This window comes from Hypomesus transpacificus, unplaced genomic scaffold, assembly GCF_021917145.1.
Source record: "Hypomesus transpacificus isolate Combined female unplaced genomic scaffold, fHypTra1 scaffold_133, whole genome shotgun sequence".
NCBI classification, from domain to species: domain Eukaryota; kingdom Metazoa; phylum Chordata; class Actinopteri; order Osmeriformes; family Osmeridae; genus Hypomesus; species Hypomesus transpacificus.
In genome coordinates, this window is record NW_025813709.1 from 18658 (window position 1) to 39483 (window position 20826).

At 49.4% G+C, this 20826-nt stretch overlaps 2 protein-coding genes across 4 annotated transcripts; both read left to right on the forward strand.

Annotated features, from left to right (window-relative positions):
• Positions 1-272: 272 nt before the first annotated feature.
• smc5 (structural maintenance of chromosomes 5) lies at positions 273-11826 on the forward strand. Of its 2 annotated transcripts, XM_047051002.1 has the most exons (24): positions 275-594; positions 1057-1198; positions 1745-1797; positions 1951-2113; positions 2254-2388; positions 2734-2874; positions 3515-3676; positions 3882-3953; positions 4190-4445; positions 4848-5002; positions 5095-5208; positions 5407-5501; positions 5664-5796; positions 6034-6207; positions 6360-6529; positions 7226-7349; positions 7604-7726; positions 7801-7929; positions 8690-8785; positions 8869-8973; positions 9356-9475; positions 9564-9743; positions 10779-10874; positions 10986-11826. In XM_047051002.1, exons 1-24 carry the CDS (start codon positions 425-427, stop codon positions 11121-11123), a joined length of 3246 nt encoding a protein of 1081 aa, XP_046906958.1. In that variant the 5' UTR covers positions 275-424; the 3' UTR covers positions 11124-11826. The 2 variants fall into 2 exon arrangements, with proteins under 2 accessions (XP_046906959.1, XP_046906958.1); XM_047051003.1 differs by lacking the exons at positions 8690-8785; positions 8869-8973; positions 9356-9475; ... (1 more) ...; positions 10779-10874; positions 10986-11826 and adding an exon at positions 8098-8683 and having other exon boundaries at positions 273-594.
• A 126-nt stretch (positions 11827-11952) lies between these two features.
• On the forward strand, positions 11953-20260 carry zfand5b (zinc finger, AN1-type domain 5b). Of its 2 annotated transcripts, none has more exons than XM_047051042.1 (6): positions 11953-12153; positions 18026-18204; positions 18313-18415; positions 18653-18765; positions 19161-19286; positions 19522-20260. In XM_047051042.1, exons 2-6 carry the CDS (start codon positions 18048-18050, stop codon positions 19668-19670), a joined length of 648 nt encoding a protein of 215 aa, XP_046906998.1. In that variant the 5' UTR covers positions 11953-12153; positions 18026-18047; the 3' UTR covers positions 19671-20260. The 2 variants fall into 2 exon arrangements, with proteins under 2 accessions (XP_046906998.1, XP_046906997.1); XM_047051041.1 differs by having other exon boundaries at positions 11954-12153; positions 19158-19286.
• The last annotated feature ends 566 nt before the right edge of the window (positions 20261-20826 follow it).

A 20826-nucleotide genomic window follows, 5' to 3' on the forward strand; every position in this document is an offset into this window, starting at 1 on the left:
AAATACACATGTTTTGAGCCTGCCCTTTTGAACAGATGATTCTCTAGAGACTCTGAACTAGTTTAAACAGATCAACTGTCAAGTTGAATAACTCAGTGACTATGCTCTTCAGGGTTATTGAGGACCAAACCTGCCAAAATAAATGAATACAAAAATAAATGTATAAATAAATGTATTTATACATAAAAAAATATATACATAAAAAAACATTTATTTATACATTTATTTATGTATTCCATTTTTTTTTAAATGTTGGCAGGTTCACGCACTCGTTCTGCAGTTTGTGTACATGTCAAATCACACGTGACATTCATCATCCAATCTCCAATCGACAAGCCATTCACCCCTTGGCTTCGGCGGGAACAGCCGGATACAATACTGACTGCGTGTTATCACAACAAAACACTCGTCCAAGACAGCTAGCATGGCTGCTGCGGGGAAACGAAAACGAATAAGTCATCTCAAAGCACACACTTCAGATAACGCTGGGGTTGCTCAGTCTTCGGGTACTCACGAGGCGCACGTGCCCAGGGATGGATCTGCTGAGAACTTCGTGGAGGGGTCTATTCTGCGCATCACCATGGAGAACTTTCTGTAAGTACGGGTCAACCTGTTAGAACCCGCTGATAAGGTAGCTAGCACTACTAGGCTAGCTAGCTAGCCCAATCAGATGGGCAAGCATACTTTGACCAAAATTATAGCTACTTCTTAGCTAACTTAGCTAATATATTCTAGATAGTCACTATAATTGTAGTCAGAGCTAGCCTACCCATGTAACTAAGCATGTTAGCTTTGACAGATTTCAGAGTTGCGTTCCTTTTCTTTTTGACTACGGGTAGCATCCAGTTTATTGGTGCATTACCGCCACCCTCTGCTCCAAAGTGTGGATCAGACGATTCAATTCCCAATTTAAATCTATCAATAAATGAATAAATCCTTTCACTCCAGTCTCACATTCATATGTTCTGTGTTCTGCGTTGCTTAGCGTTTAGCAAGGTACACAAACACACACACACACACTCTCTCACACTCACTCACTCACGTTCTCTCTTCCAGAACCTACGATCATACGGTTGTGTATCCTGGACCAAACCTGAACATGATTGTGGGTGCCAACGGAACGGGCAAGTCTAGCATCGTGTGTGCCATATGTCTGGGCCTCGCGGGCAAGACGGCCATTCTGGGCAGAGGAGACAAGGTGACACACCCTCTCTCTGATCTCTCAAACCTTTGATACTTACTGTGTCATACAGGAATAACACTACTTCTTTAAAACGCAAGTGGTGTTTGTCCTATTATTTATCAAATATTTTATATTATACATGTATTATAATAAATAGTTGAATAGATTGTTATACATGTAAACACATGTAAACACTATTCTGATTCTGATGTAATGTATTTCCTGGCTGTGTAAACAGTACAGTTGCCACAGTACATTCTGACAGATTACTGTGTGTCTGTACTAAGCTGTCTGTTACTGTGTGTCTTTACTAAGCTGTCTGTTACTGTGTGTCTGTACTAAGCTGTCTGTTACTGTGTGTCTGTACTAAGCTGTCTGTTACTGTGTGTCTGTACTAAGCTGTCTGTTACTGTGTGTCTGTACTAAGCTGTCTGTTACTTTGTGTCTGTACTAAGCTGTCTGTTACTGTGTGTCTGTACTAAGCTGTGTGTTATTGTGTTGCTGTACTAAGCTGTCTGTTACTGTGTGTCTGTACTAAACTGTCTGTTACTGTGTTGGCAGGTTGGGCTGTACGTGAAGCGAGGCTGCACTAAAGGATCCATCCAGATTGAGCTGTACGTCTCTTAGCTCCTTAGGGAAGCACACACATCGACTTGAAAGACTTTATTTAAAAAAATTATTGAAAACATTTCTTAATCCCAAATAAACGGCACACAGTCCTCGTCCGTTGTCCCGTCCTCATTCCCCTGAGCGTCACCTGTGCCCAGGTACAAGGAGGGAGGGAACCTGCTGATCCAGAGGGAGATCTTTGTGGAGAACAACCAGTCTGTGTGGATGCTGCATGGGAAGCACTCGAGCCAGAAGGCCGTGGAGGAGGAGGTGAAGGCGCTACACATTCAAGTGGGAAACCTCTGCCAGTTCCTGCCTCAGGTCAGTCCTCTGGTCTCTCTTCAGGGTTTAGGTTGGTTCAGGGGCAGGTCTGTCAGGTCTGCGGGCGCATGTGAAGTATTTTCTGCTCTGGTTGTGGCGTCACCGACCGTGTGTTTCTGTCTCTGTCCCTGGATGAGCAGGAGAAGGTCGGGGAGTTTGCTAAGATGAGCAACATCGAGCTGCTGGAGGCTACAGAGAAGTCTGTAGGCCCGCCGGAGATGTACGAGTTCCACTGTAAACTCAAGTCCTTCCGCACCCGCGAGAGGGAGATGGAGGTGAGCACAGTAGAGTAAGGCACAGTGGAGTAAGGCACAGTGGAGTAAGGCACAGTGGAGTAAGGCACAGTAGAGTAAGGCACAGTAGAGTAAGGCACAGTACAGTAAGGCACAGTACAGTAAGGCACAGTACAGTAAGGCACAGTAGAGTAGTACTTGAAAGTACTAGAAATTGCATTGTTACGGCTGCATTAAGACACACTATAAAAGTAATGCAAAGAAAATTAATCGACATACTATGTTGATGAATAGTCTTGTAGTCGAGTCTAGTTTTCCCAGTTATTTGAAGTATAAAGGTGAGACACGCTGTTTTGCGGGAGTTTGACCGTGTTGTTTTGGTGTCAGAACGTGGTGAAGGAGAAGACCAGCTTCCTGGAGAAAGCCCGCCAGAGGAACGAGAGGAACAAACACGACGTGGAACGCTTCTACGAGAAGAAGAGGCACCTGGACATGATCAAGATGCTGGAGAGGAAGAAGCCTTGGGTGGTGGGTTCTCACAGTAGAACCTTGGGTGGTGGGTTCTTACAGTAGAACCTTGGGTGGTGGGTTCTCACAGTAGAACCTTGGGTGGTGGGTTCTCACAGTAGAACCTTGGGTGGTGGGTTCTCACAGTAGAACGTTGGGTGGTGGGTTCTTACAGTAGAACCTTGGGTGGTGGGTTCTCACAGTAGAACCTTGGGTGGTGGGTTCTCACAGTAGAACGTTGGGTGGTGGGTTCTTACAGTAGAACCTTGGGTGGTGGGTTCTCACAGTAGAACCTTGGGTGGTGGGTTCTCACAGTAGAACCTTGGGTGGTGGGTTCTCACAGTAGAACGTTGGGTGGTGGGTTCTCACTGTAGAACCTTGGGTGGTGGGTTCTCACAGTAGAACCTTGGGTGGTGGGTTCTCACAGTAGAACCTTGGGTGGTGGGTTCTCATTGTAGAACCTTGGGTGGTGGGTTCTCTCAGTGGAGCCGCACCACAACAACAACAACAATATTGTGTTCTTTCAGTATGGGGTGTTCCATAGTGTAGATGTAGACGTTAGCATGTCCGGGGCATGGGGGTACTTCTCCACCAGGAGGTGAGGGTACTCTTCCACCAGGAGGTGGGGTACTCCCCTGTAACCACGCCTCCCCCCCTGCAGGAGTACGAGGAGCTGCGTACAGAGCTGGAGGGGGTGAAGAAGGAGCGCGAGGATGCCAAGCAGAAGCTGCGGAGCCTGAAGGAGCAGCAGGCTCCCATGCTGAGGAAGGTCCAGAACATCGACAGCCGGCTCAAACCCATCGAGAACCAGATGAAGGAGAAGGTGAGAGGGGCAGGGGGGCCCGACGGGGGGCCCCGATGGGGGGGCCCGACGGGGGGCCCCGATGGGGGGGCCCGACGGGGGGCAGGGGGGCATCTAGACCTGGACGTGTGCATAGTATTTATATGAAAGTAACGTACTGTACATGATCTGACGAGTGTGAGGTGATGATGATGCCTTTGATGTTATTGTTATCATTGTTATCCAGACCGCCGGCATCAGAGACGCGTCTCAGAAGTGTAAAGCAAAGCAGGATCAGCTGGACTTGAAGCACAAAGAGGTCAGAACCAGAAGCTGTTTCACAGGGTTTCATCATCTCCTATCTTCTACATGCACTATTTCTGCATGGCTTTGGATGACGGCCACATGAATACAGTGTACTGTAATGTGCTGCCTCTCTGCAGATAGAAGATATCAAACAGGCCCTGAACAGAATATAACGTGCTGTCTCTCTGTGCAGATAGAAGATATCAAACAGGCCCTGAACAGAATATAACGTGCTGTCTCTCTTTGCAGATAGAAGATATCAAACAGGCCCTGAGCCTGAAGCAGACAGTGGAGGCAGACAGGCAGAAGCGCATCAACAACACACGGCGCATGATCGAGGGCCTGAAGGAGGAGCTAGCGAGCGCGGGGGAGCAGCCGGACGTGGGCCCCCGGCTGGAGGAGGTGAACGCAGAGCTGAGGAGGATCCAGGAGGAGAGGGCCAAAATGGAGGGAGAGAAGGCAGACCTGCGTAGGGAGAAGGACAGCCTGAACGGAGAGTATAGATGTGAGGACCCTGCATGTACCAGCTGTCTCTCTCTCTTTCCCTCTCTCTCCTCTCTCTCCCTCTATCTTAAATCTCTGTCCTCTCTCTCTCCCTCCATCTTATGTCTCTCTTTCCCTCCCTCTCTCCCTCTATCTTATCTCTCTGTCCTCTGTCTCCCTCCATCTTAAGTCTCTCTCTCTTTCCTCTATCTTATGTCTCTCTCTCGCTTTCTCTCTCTATGTATGTCTGTCTCTCTTTCTCACACACACACACACGGTCACTTATCAGGAGGACTCCTTCTGAGACACCCAGATTTATCAGTGACGCACCTCAGACAAGGCTAGGACTCATAGCTGATTTGCAGACTAGGCTGAGACGTGCACACACACACAAACACATGCGTCTCTCTCTGCCTCCCTCCAGTGTTGACGAACAAGCTGCGCACCGTGGAGGACATGATGAACAGGAAGGAGGAGAAGCTCCGGGGAAGGTCCAGAGACACCCACACCGCCATTCAGTGGCTGAGGGAGAACAAGGCTCTCTTCACCGGCAACGTCTATGAGCCCATGATGCTGGTGGTGAGGATGGCTAACTGCTACCGCTAACTGCTACCGCTAACTAACTGCCTCAGCTAACTAACTACTGATAACAACTTTCCTGTGTTCCTCAGATTAATGTAAGAGACAACCGCTTTGCCAAGTACGTTGAGAACCACATCTCCTTCAACGACCTGCGAGCTTTTGTCTTCCAGAGGAAGGACGACATGGAGAGGTTCATGGAGGAGGTGAGGTCACGCCGGAGGGGTCAAAGTTCAGGGGGTGACCGGGGGGGGAGTTGTCCCTGTTAACATCTGTAAAGAAAACGTGACACATTCGCTAAAAAGTTGCAACAGGTCCCTTTGCTGGTCTCGAGGAAATGAGGTCACAGCGAAGGGGTGAAAGGTTATGGGTTCACAGGTTGACAGTGTTGTGTTGTGTCTCAGGTGAGAGACAAGCAGAACCTGAGGGTGAACTCTGTAGCCGCCCCGGACCAGTCTGCAGCGTCTCGGCCGCCCTCACGCCCCATCGAGTCCCTGAGGTGAGGAACTCTAGGTTTTATGTTTTCTACCTGTCCCTGAGGTGAGGAACCTCCTGGTTCTACCTGCGAGCACTTGTTGTCATATCTGGCACCGTTAACAACCACTAACCCCACTTTGAACTGTTTTACCATTGTGTGTGTGTGTGTGTGTGTGTGTTGCAGGCACTTTGGGTTCTTCTCGTACCTACGCGAGCTGTTCGAGGCCCCAGAAGAGGTGATGAGCTACCTGGTCAACCAGTACCGGGTGCACGACGTTCCCGTGGGAACCGAACAGACCAAAGCCATGATTAAAACGGTACGGCTCACCCATATAAACACTTACACACTATTGCAGCGGCTGTCAACCCTGGTCCTCAGGGACCCCCTGCCCTCCCTGCATGTCTCCCTGCTCAAACACACATGAATGAACGGCTCAGCAGAAGCCTGGTAACGACCACTCATTAGAACCAGATGTGTTGGAGCAGGGAAACCTCTAGAACATGCAGGACAGTGCACCTGCTCTGGCCTGATGCTTGGCCCCGCCCCCCCTCAGGTGATCGAGGAGCCGTACCTGAAGATGCTCTACACGGCAGAGGAGAGATACACGGTGAAGAAGTCCCTGTACTCCAACAAGACCAGCACCAGCAACTCAGCCGTGCGGCCCTCGCAGTACCTCACAATCGCCGTGGACGCAGAGGAGAAACGCAAGCTGGAGGAGCAGATCAAGGTGACCTATCAATCACCCGCCACAGGCCCCGCCCACTCCCAGGCCCCGCCCACTGCCAGGACAACAACAATGAAGGATCACAAAAGATTTATATGAATCTTTCTATTTCGATATTTAATAATAGTATTTTGCTGTTGACCTTTGACCCTCAGGTGTGTGAGTCCAGCATGCAGGCCATCGACGCCCAGATGAGCGCCATGCAGAAGCGCGCGGACACGCTGGATCGCCGTGACAACGAACTGCGGGTGCAGAAGAAGGAGCTGACGGACCTGAAGGGCAAAAAGAGACAGCTGGAGCAGAAGATCAGCACCAAGCAGGACAGGTGGGGGGGGAGCAGAAGATCAGCACCAAGCAGGACAGGTGTGGGGGGGAGAAGATCAGCACCAAGCAGGACAGGTGGGGGAGGGGGGAGAAGATCAGCACCAAGCAGGACAGGTGGGGGGGGAGCAGAAGATCAGCACCAAGCAGGACAGGTGTGGGGGGGAGAAGATCAGCACCAAGCAGGACAGGTGGGGGAGGGGGGAGAAGATCAGCACCAAGCAGGACAGGTGGGGGGGGGAGAAGATCAGCACCAAGCAGGACAGGTGTGGGGGGGAGAAGATCAGCACCATGCAGGACAGGTGGGGGGGGGGGGGAGAAGATCAGCACCAAGCAGGACAGGTGGGGGGGGGGAGAAGATCAGCACCATGCAGGACAGGTGGGGGGGAGCAGAAGATCAGCACCAAGCAGGACAGGTGGGGGGGGGGAGAAGATCAGCACCAAGCAGGACAGGTGGGGGGGGGGGAGAAGATCAGCACCAAGCAGGACAGGTGGGGGGGGGGGGAGAAGATCAGCACCAAGCAGGACAGGTGGGGGGGGGGGGGAGAAGATCAGCACCAAGCAGGACAGGTGGGGGGGGGGGGGGGGGGGGGGGGGAGATCAGCACCATGGAGGAAAATCCAGAAAAAGGAAATCCAGAAGTCTGGTATCATGTTGTGTATGTGTGTAACGGTGTGTCTGTGTGTGTGTGTGTGTGTAGTCTGAGGCAGATGGAGCAGGGGGGGGTAGATCTCCAGAAGATTGAGCAGGAGACCCAGGACATGATCTCTGCCGTCAACAAACAGAAGGTTGCCATAGTGACAGAGTTCATGACCCACATGAAGGTAGGTCTGGCTTCACTGCTTCTCTTTCTTTCTTCTTCCTTTCTGTACTCTGTACTTCCTGTTTCCTTACTGCCCACTTCCTCCTGTGGATGTCCGAACAGTCGTCCACTGTCCCTGTCGCCATGGAATCGCCCTGTGTGTGTTGACTCTGGGCTAGCCGGAGGGGGTCAGAAGTCAAAGAGGGCAGGGTGATGGTCCTGATTGGCTGGAGAGGCTCCACTCACTTCCTGGTTCCTGGTTGGTGCTGTGTGCAGGCGCGGGCAAGGCTGAGCCAGGAGAAGGTGTTCCTGTGCCTGGAGACTGTGGGTCTGATGGCTGAGAAGACCAAGCTGGAGACCGACTGCAGGGAGGGATCTGCAGAGCTGCGGGCCATGGAGGTCAGGACTCACACACACACCCTTAGACAGTTATGCTCGTGCCTGTGCGGGTATTTATGTGTGTGTGTGTGCAGCAAGCGTGTGGGCAGTTGGAGCAGAGGAAGGCTCGTCTGTTGGAGCGATGCAAGGCTCTGATGAGGAGGGCCAGGGAGATCTGCAACATGGACCCTGGTCAGACCGTGGTTCCCCCAGAGCTTCACACGGTCAGACCCCCCTCATCTACCCCCTCATGTACCCCCCTCATCTACCTCCCTCATCTACCCACTCATCTACCCCCTCATCTACCCCCCTGCCCCAGACCCCCCTCATCTACCCCCCTCATCTACCCCCCTGTCTGGTATGAACGCTGAGTCTTTGCTGTGTTGCTGCAGGCCTTCAGCCAGCTGAGTCTTTGCTGTGTTGCTGCAGGCCTTCAGCCAGCTGAGTCTTTGCTGTGTTGCTGCAGGCCTTCAGCCAGCTGAGTCTTTGCTGTGTTGCTGCAGGCCTTCAGCCAGCTGAGTCTTTGCTGTGTTGCTGCAGGCCTTCAGCCAGCTGAGTCTTTGCTGTGTTGCTGCAGGCCTTCAGCCAGCTGAGTCTTTGCTGTGTTGCTGCAGGCCTTCAGCCAGCTGAGTCTTTGCTGTGTTGCTGCAGGCCTTCAGCCAGCTGAGTCTTTGCTGTGTTGCTGCAGGCCTTCAGCCAGCTGAGTCTTTGCTGTGTTGCTGCAGGCCTTCAGCCAGCTGAGTCTTTGCTGTGTTGCTGCAGGCCTTCAGCCAGCTGAGTCTTTGCTGTGTTGCTGCAGGCCTTCAGCCAGCTGAGTCTTTGCTGTGTTGCTGCAGGCCTTCAGCCAGCTGAGTCTTTGCTGTGTTGCTGCAGGCCTTCAGCCAGCTGAGTCTTTGCTGTGTTGCTGCAGGCCTTCAGCCAGCTGAGTCTTTGCTGTGTTGCTGCAGGCCTTCAGCCAGCTGAGTCTTTGCTGTGTTGCTGCAGGCCTTCAGCCAGCTGCCCAAGACCCTGGATGAGATCGACGCCATGCTGAATGAGGAGCGCTCCAGGGCAGACTGCTTCACTGGCCTCAGCGAGAACGTAAGTCTGTCTGGGTGTGTCTGTCTGTCTGGGGGTGTGTGTGTGTGTGTGTCAGTCCCCTGACCGTGACCCCTGACCTCCAGGTGGTGGATGAGTACAACAAGAGAGAGCAGGAGATCAGGACTCTGGAGGCAGAGCTGACCGAGACCAGCAGCTCCCTGGACACCTACAGAAAGACCATCTCAGAGGTATACACACACCTACAGACAGACCATCTCAGAGGTATACACACACCTACAGACAGACCATCTCAGAGGTATACACACACCTACAGACAGACCATCTCAGAGGTATACACACACCTACAGAAAGACCATCTCAGAGGTATACACACACCTACAGACAGACCATCTCAGAGGTACACACACACCTACAGACAGACCATCTCAGAGGTACACACACACACACACACACCTTGGGTGCAGATACCTTTGGATAAAAGCGTCTCCCAGATGAAAACATTATTGTTACTAGACAGTGCTGGGTGTAACTTATTTACTAACATGGAATACATGCTGACTTTGATTTTTCTGATTGTGCGTGTGCATGTTTGTGTGCGTGCGTGTGCAGGCGAAGGAGCGCTGGCTGAACCCTCTGAAGCAGCTGGTGGAGCAGATCAACGAGAGGTTCAGTGATTTCTTCCGTTCCATGCAGTGTGCTGGGGAGGTGGACCTGCACTCTGAGAACGAGGTACACACACACACACGCTGTACACACACACACACACGCTGTACACACACACACAATTCCTCACCCCGGCTGTGACTGCCCCCTGCAGGAGGAGTATGATAAGTACGGGATCCGTATCAGGGTGAAGTTCCGCAGCAGGACCCAGTTGCATGAGCTGACTGCCCACCACCAGAGCGGAGGAGAGCGCAGCGTGGCCACCATGCTGTACCTCATGGCTCTGCAGGACCTCAACCGCTGCCCCTTCAGGGTGGTGGACGAGATCAACCAGGTGGGGAACACACACACATCAACCAGGAACACACACACATCCACCAGGAACACACACATCAACCAGGTGGGGAACACACACACACACCACAACCAGGAACACACACACACATCAACCAGGACCACACACACACATCAACCAGGTGGGGAACACACACACACACATCAACCAGGTGGGGAACACACACACACACATCAACCAGGAACACACACACACATCAACCAGGAACACACACGCACATCAACCAGGACCACACACACGCATCAACCAGGAACACACACGCGCATCAACCAGGAACACACACACACATCAACCAGGTGGGGAACACACACACATCAACCAGGTGGGGAACACACACACACATCAACCAGGAACACACACACACATCAACCAGGAACACACACACACATCAACCAGGTGGGGAACACACACACATCAACCAGGTGGGGAACACACACACACATCAACCAGGAACACACACACACATCAACCAGGAACACACACACACATCAACCAGGTGGGGAACACACAGAGGGTGGGTATAGCTCTTTGGTAAATCATTTGGCTGCAGATCAAGAGGTCGCTAGTTCAGATTCTCCAGTGAACATCGCTTCAGTTGATGAATACATTATATTATTATTACACCATCATCTTAGTCATGCCAGGGATTATACCGAGTATTCATACCCAAGTCTCATACCCAGTATTCCCCTAGGAAACACAAACACACACCCCTGCCCCCTGTGCTCAACACTGTGGGTGGATCTGGTATCTATATGTTTGCCTTAAGGCAGTCGTGTATCTTTAGCACACACACAACCATGTCATCATGTATCTTTAGCACACATACACAGGCACCACCCACAGATGAATATCCTATCTTCCATACCCTAGGATGAACCATGGGTACAGCTCAGTGGTTAGAGCATTCAACTGTAGACCGAAAAAGTTGAAATTCCCACCCGTTTCTGCTGAATAAAGGCATAAAGGATAAAGTGTTCTGCTGGATAAATGATGATGATTGTTCTTCTCTAGGGTATGGATCCTGTGAACGAGAGGAGAGTGTTTGATATTGTGGTGCGGACGGCATGCAGAGGAACCACCTCACAGTACTTCTTTATCACGCCAAAGGTGAGAGAGGCAGTGTATGTGTGTGAGTGTGAGAGAGAGGGAATGAGACACCAGTGACCATGTGTGCTTTCTCAGGACTCTGTACCATAATCTGTGTGTGTGTGTTTCCAGCTCCTCCAGAACTTGAAGTATGCAGATGAGATGACCATCCTGACCGTGTACAACGGCCCTCGGATGCTCCCTCCTAACAAATACGACCACAGAGCCTTCATCAGACGGGCGCTCCGCCGCAAACAGTCCAACGCCTGACCCCTAACCCCTGACCCTCCAGACCGCCACAACAGTGGCAGCAGATCTGCCTCCTATTCTGCACACTCTCCAATGAGACCACAGTCGAACTTCCTCAAACAGTTCAGACACAAGAAGTGACAGTTGGTACAAAATCTTTCCGTCTTTATGGAGTTACAGTTGTTTATCCTTTTCTGTTAGCTTTTTGTTTCTTTTACATAATTTGAATTCTGCTCAAATTAAAATTTGAATATAGTGTTTTGTTATTAAAAAAGGGCACCTCAATTTGCTCTAGTTTTCTATGTGCACTTTAAAATAAACGATTGTCATTTGTTTTGGACCTCAAATATGTTTATTGTAAGTTTCGTTCAATTTGATGTTCTCATAAATTTGAGTACATTTCAGGAACATTTCAGGAACATGTCTCAAATGCCTCCCGAATCCGTATCTCTGTGTCCCCACGATTACCAACAGTCTTGAGATAAACAATCAGGCGGAGACACCGACACGAAGTACAGTACCCTATTGGGCAATACAAACAACCTATTACCCAAGCAGCTTAGTGAAATGACTTACTGCTGTTTTGGTGCATCGTGTCCCTTCTCCGAAAGTAAACATGGTGGCAGGTGACAAAAGATAAAAGTTACGAGTTGGCAATTCAAATTCGTTGATTTCCAAATAATGCATGTGCATCTTATCCCTCACGATCTGTGGACCAGTCGGTTTGTAGACCGGTTACCGGAGATGAGCACACACAGCAACACCGCCCCCCCCCCCCCCCCCCGCATCCCGTCCTATAGGAGGGTCACACTTTCCGTGACGTGTATTGGCCACTCCTCCTAGAAAAAGACGGCAACAAAAGCAGTCTATGGACAACAGACAGTAGCGCAGCTAGACAGCTGGTGGGATAAGCCCTCGGCCTCTCAACCCTTCAATATATTTATAGCTACCATTAATAAAGGGAGATTCCAGGAGTTTAGGTTCCAGAGACGAATCCACTATAGAGCAAAAACGATTTGCTACAGTGCTGTGTATTCAACATTAATTAAAGGTAAGAATTTAGATTAGAAGCGAACTAACTTTTTTTTTTTATCTACTACAGTGGCTACGGACATTGGCTATGAAGCCTAGTAGCCAACATTCAACTAGCTTGTATCACTTATAGGTGAAACGTTTCCAAGCAATAGCATGTCGCAAGCCTATACTATACTGAAAGGGTCGTTGGTGCTACGCTGTTTTTGAAGTCCATTATTTGATTATTGTATGTGAATAACCCATAAAAGTTACTTTGGAACTAATTTCCTTCTAGATAAATAGCCGGAGGCACCCGTACTCAATTCTAACAACGTAAGCTAGCTTGCTAGTGCTAGGGGCTAGCACTAGCAAGCTGTTTTGAGAATCTTTCTTGGCGAGCTAGCTCTAGATGGCTTGATTACGTCTTTATACAGGGAAAGTTAAAAGAATGATCCTAAATGTTTTGTGATGTTGGTCTCAAGGCTCGTTGCTAACCATTACGGTGTATCATACGTGTCAACTTTTTGTTGTAAACAACAGGAAGAATAACGACTATAGCCATGAACAAAGAACAGCCAGACAAAGCGCTAGCTAGCTACAGTACGGCTACCTCGTCCTTAAGCTAACCAGATCAAATCACACGCGCTAACGTTCCGTCCCGAACAAACAGCCCAACAAATTCGTTATTTTCAGTCAATCTAACGTTGGGAATAGCTAGCATTGTCGAAGTAAATCCCAGTCCATCTTTTAACGACGAATTCGGAGTAGTGGCGTTTGCGAATGTGTCTAGCTAGCCTAGCATGACACAGTGGATTTAAAGAGCCATACAGTAGTTGACTAGGCCCTTCTCCTCCACTGACATAGGTTTGTTTGTCAATGTCGACGACCCTGCTGCTAGTAGCTAGTTACCTTTGTATGGACATGTTTTATGGAAATGGACAACCGCATGTATTGGTCACTAACGTTGACTAAACGTCAACTCTGGTCAGTTTATGTGGATTATGTTTGAACGCTTTGTGTTTGACAGTTAAAGATAGTTGGGTTAGACGTGTTTTCATACCCGTTACTCTCATTGGGAGTAGCCCTTGTCTTCGTGCGAAGTAAACAACGAACGAGCCCACCCATCTCTGATTTATACGGCTCCGTGCTGCTTAATGTGATGTAACCCGAACCTTCACGGGGTTCCAGGTTCGCCTATAAATAGCGACCACCCCGTCCCACACCCAGCCATGTTCTGCCCCGACCAAGGCAGCTCGCGAGGTTGTGTGAGTGTGCCTTTGAGATCAGCGTGTCACATTGCACCCTTGTGACAGAGTGGAAGCTAATACGCCAAGTCCATGTGAGACCGAGGCAGCAAGGAACGCCGCAGTCAGCAGGCGTACACGTGACGGGGCAGCTAGCGGAGCCTTTCCAGGGAAAGACTCTGACGCACTTAACTAGAAAGCGTGGCCTTGCGTGTTGACTTGAGTCTGTTGTGTACAGTTCCTTGGCTAGGGGCCCCCTTGCTAATGTCAGAGACGTGTGCCCAGTTAAAGGGCCTCTTGTTTTAGGTAGTTCTGGGTTGTCAACCCGCACTGTTGAAAGCTGAAAGGCATGTCAGTCTTGCATGTGCGCGTACAATGCCTGTCTTTGTGCGGCAGGTATCCAGTAGGAGCTAAATCTTTTTTTGCGTTTTGGACGTCCATATGGACGTCCATAGACTGACGGCGATGGCTGCTGATCTTTGCATGGATGGACGGACGGCGATGCTGTTCAGAGTGCCGTCCATAGAGGGAGCATATATTTTGGACGGCGTCATAGCCGTCCATATGGACGGCGATGCTGTTCAGAGTGCCGTCCATAGAGGGAGCAGATATTTTGGACGGCGATGGATTAGCAGGGACGTCCCTCGTGCCGTCCATAGAGGGAGCAGATATTTTGGACGGCATCATAGCCGTCCATATGGACGGCGATGCTGTTCAGAGTGCTGTCCATAGAGGGAGCATATATTTTGGACGGCGATGGATTGAATGTTTAGCAGGCTGTTGAGCTAACAGAACTGCCGAAGGCTACCATAGCATGTAGCTAGCTACATTAACTTTGGATGACTCAATCTTTTGTCAAGTTAATTTGTATGAATTGCATGTTAGTGCAATATTTACGCCTTTATTCTGTTTTTTTTACATAATCAGCAGTATGATCTCATGACAATATAGACTTGAAAAACAATATGTTATGGTTTGGGTTTGCCTATAGACTACATTTATTTTAATTATTTCGAGAATTGTTAATAAAGACTCATTTAAAATGTTAACATTGTGTTATGACCCTATGAAATACATTGCCATTTAGGTCTTTTAAACCGTCAGTTTAAAGTGTTTTATGGGTGGATTTGAAGCCACCAGTCAGTAGCTCCAATCTTGCGCACGAACTTTGCGCACGGAGACAAACGCAAAACAACAAACACTCGCTTGGAGCGGAGACCAATGCAAAACACAATACGATGTGTTGAGCCAAACCAAAGCCGTCAAAGGCTACCATGAATGTAGCTACAGCAACCGTGGATGACTCAATAAGTTTTGTCACGTTATTTTGTATTAATTGCATTTAAGTGAAGGCTATATATTTACGCCTTTATTTTATTTTTAACATACAAAAGTAGGCCAATCAACAATATAATCTCATGACAATACAGACTTGAAAAACAATATGTCATGGTTAGGGTTTGCCTAGATATAGGCTACATATATTTTAAATATTTCGAGAATTGTTAATAAAGACTCAATTAAGATTTTAACATTGTGTTATGACCCTATGAAATACATTGCCCTTTAGGTCTTTGAAGCCGTCAGTTTAAAGTGTTTTATGGGTGGATTTGGAGCCACCAGTCAGTAGCTCCAATGTTGCGCACGAACCACTTTGAGCGGAGACAAATGCAAAACGTAATAGCCTATGGGCCTAACACTCCAAATTTTAAAATTTTAAATGAGTCTTTATTAACAATTCTCGAAATAATTAAAATATATGTAGCCTATAGGCAAACCCAAACCATAACATATTGTTTTTCAAGTCTATATTGTCATGAGATCATACTGCTGATTATGTAAAAAAAACAGAATAAAGGCGTAAATATTGCACTAACATGCAATTCATACAAATTAACTTGACAAAAGATTGAGTCATCCAAAGTTAATGTAGCTAGCTACATGCTATGGTAGCCTTCGGCAGTTCTGTTAGCTCAACAGCCTGCTAAACATTCAATCCATCGCCGTCCAAAATATATGCTCCCTCTATGGACGGCACTCTGAACAGCATCGCCGTCCATATGGACGGCTATGATGCCGTCCAAAATATCTGCTCCCTCTATGGACGGCACGAGGGACGTCCCTGCTAATCCATCGCCGTCCAAAATATCTGCTTCCTCTATGGACGGCACTCTGAACAGCATCGCCGTCCATATGGACGGCTATGACGCCGTCCAAAATATATGCTCCCTCTATGGACGGCACTCTGAACAGCATCGCCGTCCGTCCATCCATGCAAAGATCAGCAGCCATCGCCGTCAGTCTATGGACGTCCATATGGACGTCCAAAACGCAAAAAAAGATTTAGCTGCCTCTCCTGGTATCAAGAGTAATTATCTGAACAGAACGGTTTGCCGCTCTATACCGGTGTCTCTTACCTTGCCGTCGTGTGTGTCTCCTACTGTGATAACGAGCCGGTGAGGTAACCAGAGTGACTCGTTCCCTCTCGTCACTGTCGCAATTAATGATTAAAGAAGTCTTGTTTGCGCATCTCCACCCACCCCCCCAAAAAACGTATCTAAAACCTCTTATCTGTTGACGCTGTCGCCTATAAAAACACAGTTAACGGTGGCGACTGACCTATAAAGTATAGGTCCTCTTATCAAACGCGAACGTGAAGTTCCAACTGAAAGTTAACTGTACATGCGGTAAACAGCCCCTGTGATAAGGCGACCTGGGTTAGCGGGTTCAGCCGAGTTGAACATGAATAGATTTGTGTGATCCTAGGAGATGGCTGCCAGCACTGCCTGGCGATTATTAGACCACCGTCCTGCTCAGGCCAGTTTTAAAGGGGCAATTGACTGCAAAACCGATTTTACCTTGTCATTGTTGAAAAACGACAGTTCGGAGGGTAAACTGAACATACCGTGAATATCAAAGTCCATTGACACCTTTTTCCTATTCAAATCTCAAAAAGAAAAAATTTGGCTGTAAAACGCTAGCTTTTCAACAAAGCCACCGGTCCTACGTAGGACCGGTGATCACCCTCTTATTGGCTCTGGTCTGTATCTTTGTCACGCCCCAGAATTCACATTCAGACCAGCCCGAGGTAGCGTCTATCTTCGATACTAGTTTAGCTGCGCGCTGCTCTGTGTAGGCTACTTATAAGGAATTACAAAGAAGAACGTTTTGAATTATAACAAGGATATTGAAAATGGACCACGGTCGTAAATGCTGTGTTCCAGGCTGTACAGGGAAGGCTAACACTCACAGTCTTCCCAAGGAGCCAAACATTCAACAGGCATGGCTGCTGTTGTCTATGAGAAGATCCCGGCGAAGTTCGACACTCAATCATTCATTTGCTCTGAACATTTCACCCAAGACAGTTTTGACAACCTTGGACAATTTCAAGCAGGATATGCTAGGAAGCTGAACCTGGAAAGAGGTGCTGTTCCAACCGTATGCTCATTGCAACCGCAAGCTCTAAGGACAGTATGATGTTGTGCTAACAGTTATTAGCAATGCTAACGTTTCCTGTATACAGCATACCAGGTAGAATGCTAAATACGTTTCTACACACATCAAATGACTCTAGCTAGACTAGCTGTAGTCGGCATTAGAAGGGAAGCTTCCGAAAAATAGCCAGAAAACGAACTGCTGTCTGGCTTATTGCTAACGCCTGTCTAGATAATCTATTCGAAAGAACTGGAGAAAGGCAGGTTCTAGATACAGGATACGTTAGCATTGCTAGTAACTGTTACTAGTAACACCTAGACTGTAGGCATGTAAACAAGTTTAGCTTGCTAATTAACGCAAGAGCATAGGTAAAATGTGTGATCATTTAGCCTAGTTTATTGGCAATGGGTGATCATTTAGCCTAGTTTATTGGCAATGGGGCTAACGTTGATTCATGTTCCTGACTGTGTTTCATTCAAATAAATAACCTGTGTAATGAAAATCTACAATTCACGATGCATGTTTGTCCAGATCTTTGTCATGTTATTTTACAGCAAGATATCTAGAGCTAGCCTAGCTAGCTAACTGAAGCCGAGTAGAATCACGATATGGTTTGGTTGCTAAGCTGTAGCCTAACGTTCTACCCACCTAAGTCAATCCAGTTTGCTTCAACAACAGAAGTGGAAACAAGTAATAGTCAATCTGTTGAAAACAGTGTTGTGTAGACACAATAGATTTATTTGCGCGTTTTTATTTCAAGTCTCCAACTTCGGTGTTTCAGCGAGTGCTGCTGTTGGCCGTGTTGCGTTTTTGCTCCCAGCTTCACTCGTTGATAACCAACCAATCAGCGCGCAGCTGATCTAAATATTAATGAGCATACCATAAAAGGAGAAAAGCTATTGTTTTTTCCCGGGAACATTTCAGAGGATCTGTCAGAGGACATAGAACAGCACCCGGGCCATTTTCAACCCAACCAATGTTACATACCCTATTCGGAGACCTTAAGGAACAGTGTGAAATACCCAAAAAACCCAGTCAATTGCCCCTTTAATGTCTGGCTGTATGTGATCACGTAGAACTTCACTGCACATTCATCACTGGGTGACTTCCCTTTCTGACTGCATAGAGGACTTCTGTCTGTGAATGTTAAGTTTATCTCTCTCCACTCTCTCTCACCTTCTCCTTTTTTCGATTTGTAACACTACTTCCTGGTTGTGTGTTTGCGTCCAGGACCAGTCACCACCTAGCAGAGATGGCCCAGGAGACCAATCAGAGCCAAGTGCCCATGCTCTGCACCATGGGCTGCGGTTTCTACGGCAACCCCCGGACCAGCGGCATGTGCTCAGTTTGTTACAAGGAGCACCTGACCAGACAGAACAACGGGGGCGTGAGCCCCCTCAGTGCCATGGGTGAGACCCCCCGGCCCCCACATGCCCTGCTCCCCTTGTAGATATTACTTATGCTGAATATCCTTTTCTTAAGTACTTGTAGCTGAACTACAGGTGTTTGTCCACCAGGTGGTAGCGCGTCCAGCAGCCCCACGGCCGAGGCTGCAGCCTTCCAGAGAATAGAGGCCACCCTGAACAACGCCGTGGCTGCCGCTGCTGCAGAGGCCGCCAGGTGAGGGGGAGAGGGGAGAGGCTACCGGGGGAGGGAAGGGGAAGGGGGAGGCCACCAGGGGAGGGGGGGGGCAGTCGGTGGTAGTGAAGGGTACCCGGGGTGTGTTTAGAGTTGGGCCCCTAGTCTGCCCCCTGCGCTGGAGACCCCAGCCTGGCCCCCCTGGTCTCAGACCAGCTCTCCTGTCAGGAAGGGGGCTGTTTGGTGACACGTCTCTCTCTCTCTCTCTCCACCCTCTAGTGGAGCTGCCGCTGCGGCTGCCGCATCACTTCCTGTCACCCAGCAGATGACGGAGATGAGCATTTCCTGTGAGGACGAGGCGTCGTCGCCCGCAGCAGAGCTGGCAGGACCTGGTGAGTGCCACAGAAGAGCCGGCGGCCATGTTGGAATCTCTGTGTGTGTGTGTGTGTGTGTGTGAGAATGACTGTAGATGGGCCTACACTGTGTGTGAGATTAGAGGGCTAAATTGTGTGGTACAGTGTGTGTGGCTAGATGGTGTGTATGGGGAAGACTAGATCAGATGGCTAGACTAGAACACGATGTTGTGGTACAGTGTGTATGTGTGAGTGAGATTTGGAGTGCTAGATGTTGTCTCAGTGCTCTGACTGTGTGTGTGTGTGTGTGTGAGTGAGATTTGGAGTGCTAGATGTTGTCTCAGTGCTCTGACTGTGTGTGTGTGTGTGAGTGAGATTAGGAGTGCTAGATGTTGTCTCAGTGCTCTGACTGTGTGTGTGTGTGTGTCCAGTAGTGACCCAGCCCACGGCGTCGACCTCCCCCCCCGGGGGGTCGGGCAGCGAGGAGCCCAGCCCCCTGGAGCCCCCCAAACCCAAGAAGAACAGGTGCTTCATGTGCCGCAAGAAAGTCGGCCTGACAGGTGAGACCTGAGTCCTGACAGCTGCCCTGCTGCCTCTGCTGCCCTTCTGCCTCTGCTCTCCTTCTACTCCTTCTGCCTCTGCTCTCCTTCTGCCTCTGCTCTCCTTCTGCCTCTGTTATCCTGCTGCACAGCCCCCAGGAACCCCTCTCTCTAACTGCTCTAACTGCTCTGCAGAAACTATGTCACAAGTGTGTGTGTGACCCAGTGTCTGACGCAGTCTCTCCCCCCTCCCCAGGGTTTGACTGTCGCTGTGGTAACCTGTTCTGCGGGCTGCACCGGTACTCCGACAAGCACAGCTGTCCCTACGACTACAAGGCCGAGGCGGCTGCCAAGATCCGCAAGGAGAACCCAGTGGTGGTGGCAGACAAGATCCAGAGAATATAAGACTCTGTGTGTGTGTGTCTCCTCCGCGGAGCTCTCACCCTCAGCAGGCTGCAGCTTCACTGGCCTGGAACAAACATGGACTCGCTCTCAACCTGCGTTTTCTAAAGGACTAGATTTTTTAAATGACCGTTGGTGGGTCGGGGAACAAGAGCGGTCGGGGTGGGGAGGGGGGTGTTATCCTGTTCTACAGTGCATGAACCATCACATCTAGCTTATTTTTTTTTTTGCTGACAAAAAAATGGCGATTTACGAATGTTTTTAAAAGAAGATATGCGATGTAGGCAACGGGTTTTTTTGGGGAGGGGGGGGTGGGTTGCTGGCATAACTGTAGTGTTTCGGGGGGGTGGGCGGGGCCTGACAGGGTGTCTGATTTATTGTCCAATAGACGATCTGGTGTGTCGTGATTGTCATGAGTTTACTTTGTGGCTGTCTATTTCTATGTGTCAGAGTTGGGAGGAGGAGAGGCAGGAGGAGAGGGTTACGTGTCTCCTAAGGGACTGGAAGACTGTTTCAGCCCTGGCCTCCTCCTCTCTCCTCCAGTCTCGTCTGTTTCAGCCCTGGCCACCTCCTCCTCCTCTCTCCTCCAGTCTCGTCTGTTTCAGCCCTGGCCACCTCCTCCTCCTCTCTCCTCCAGTCTCGTCTGTTTCAGCCCTGGCCACCTCCTCCTCCTCTCTCCTCCAGTCTCGTCTGTTTCAGCCCTGGCCACCTCCTCCTCCTCTCTCCTCCAGTCTCGTCGTCACTAGCCGGCTCGTAGCAACTTGGACGTATTTTTCTTTTTTCAGCTCCGTCTGTCGGGAGGTCAGAGGTCGTCTTCCTCCCTCGGCGTGTCGTGGCACTGCCACCCTCCAGGAGGTCAGAGGTCACGCAGAGGAAAGACTGGAGTGATTTGTTGGTTGGCCCGACGATGAACGCCATCTTCTAAAAACAAGCTAAAGGAGAGGGCCGGGATGGTGGGAGTCCGTTGTGAGGCTAGCGGAAGCAGCCATGTGGGGTCTGAAGATTACCACTTCCTGTTTGCCTGCTGTCATTCTGGGTCCACCTGTGTCATGGGGGGGGGGGTTTATTTTTTATATATATATATATATATATATATATATATAGGGCATTTCTGCTTTAATGGGACAGTTACAGTGAAGGGTGACAGGAAATGTAAGGG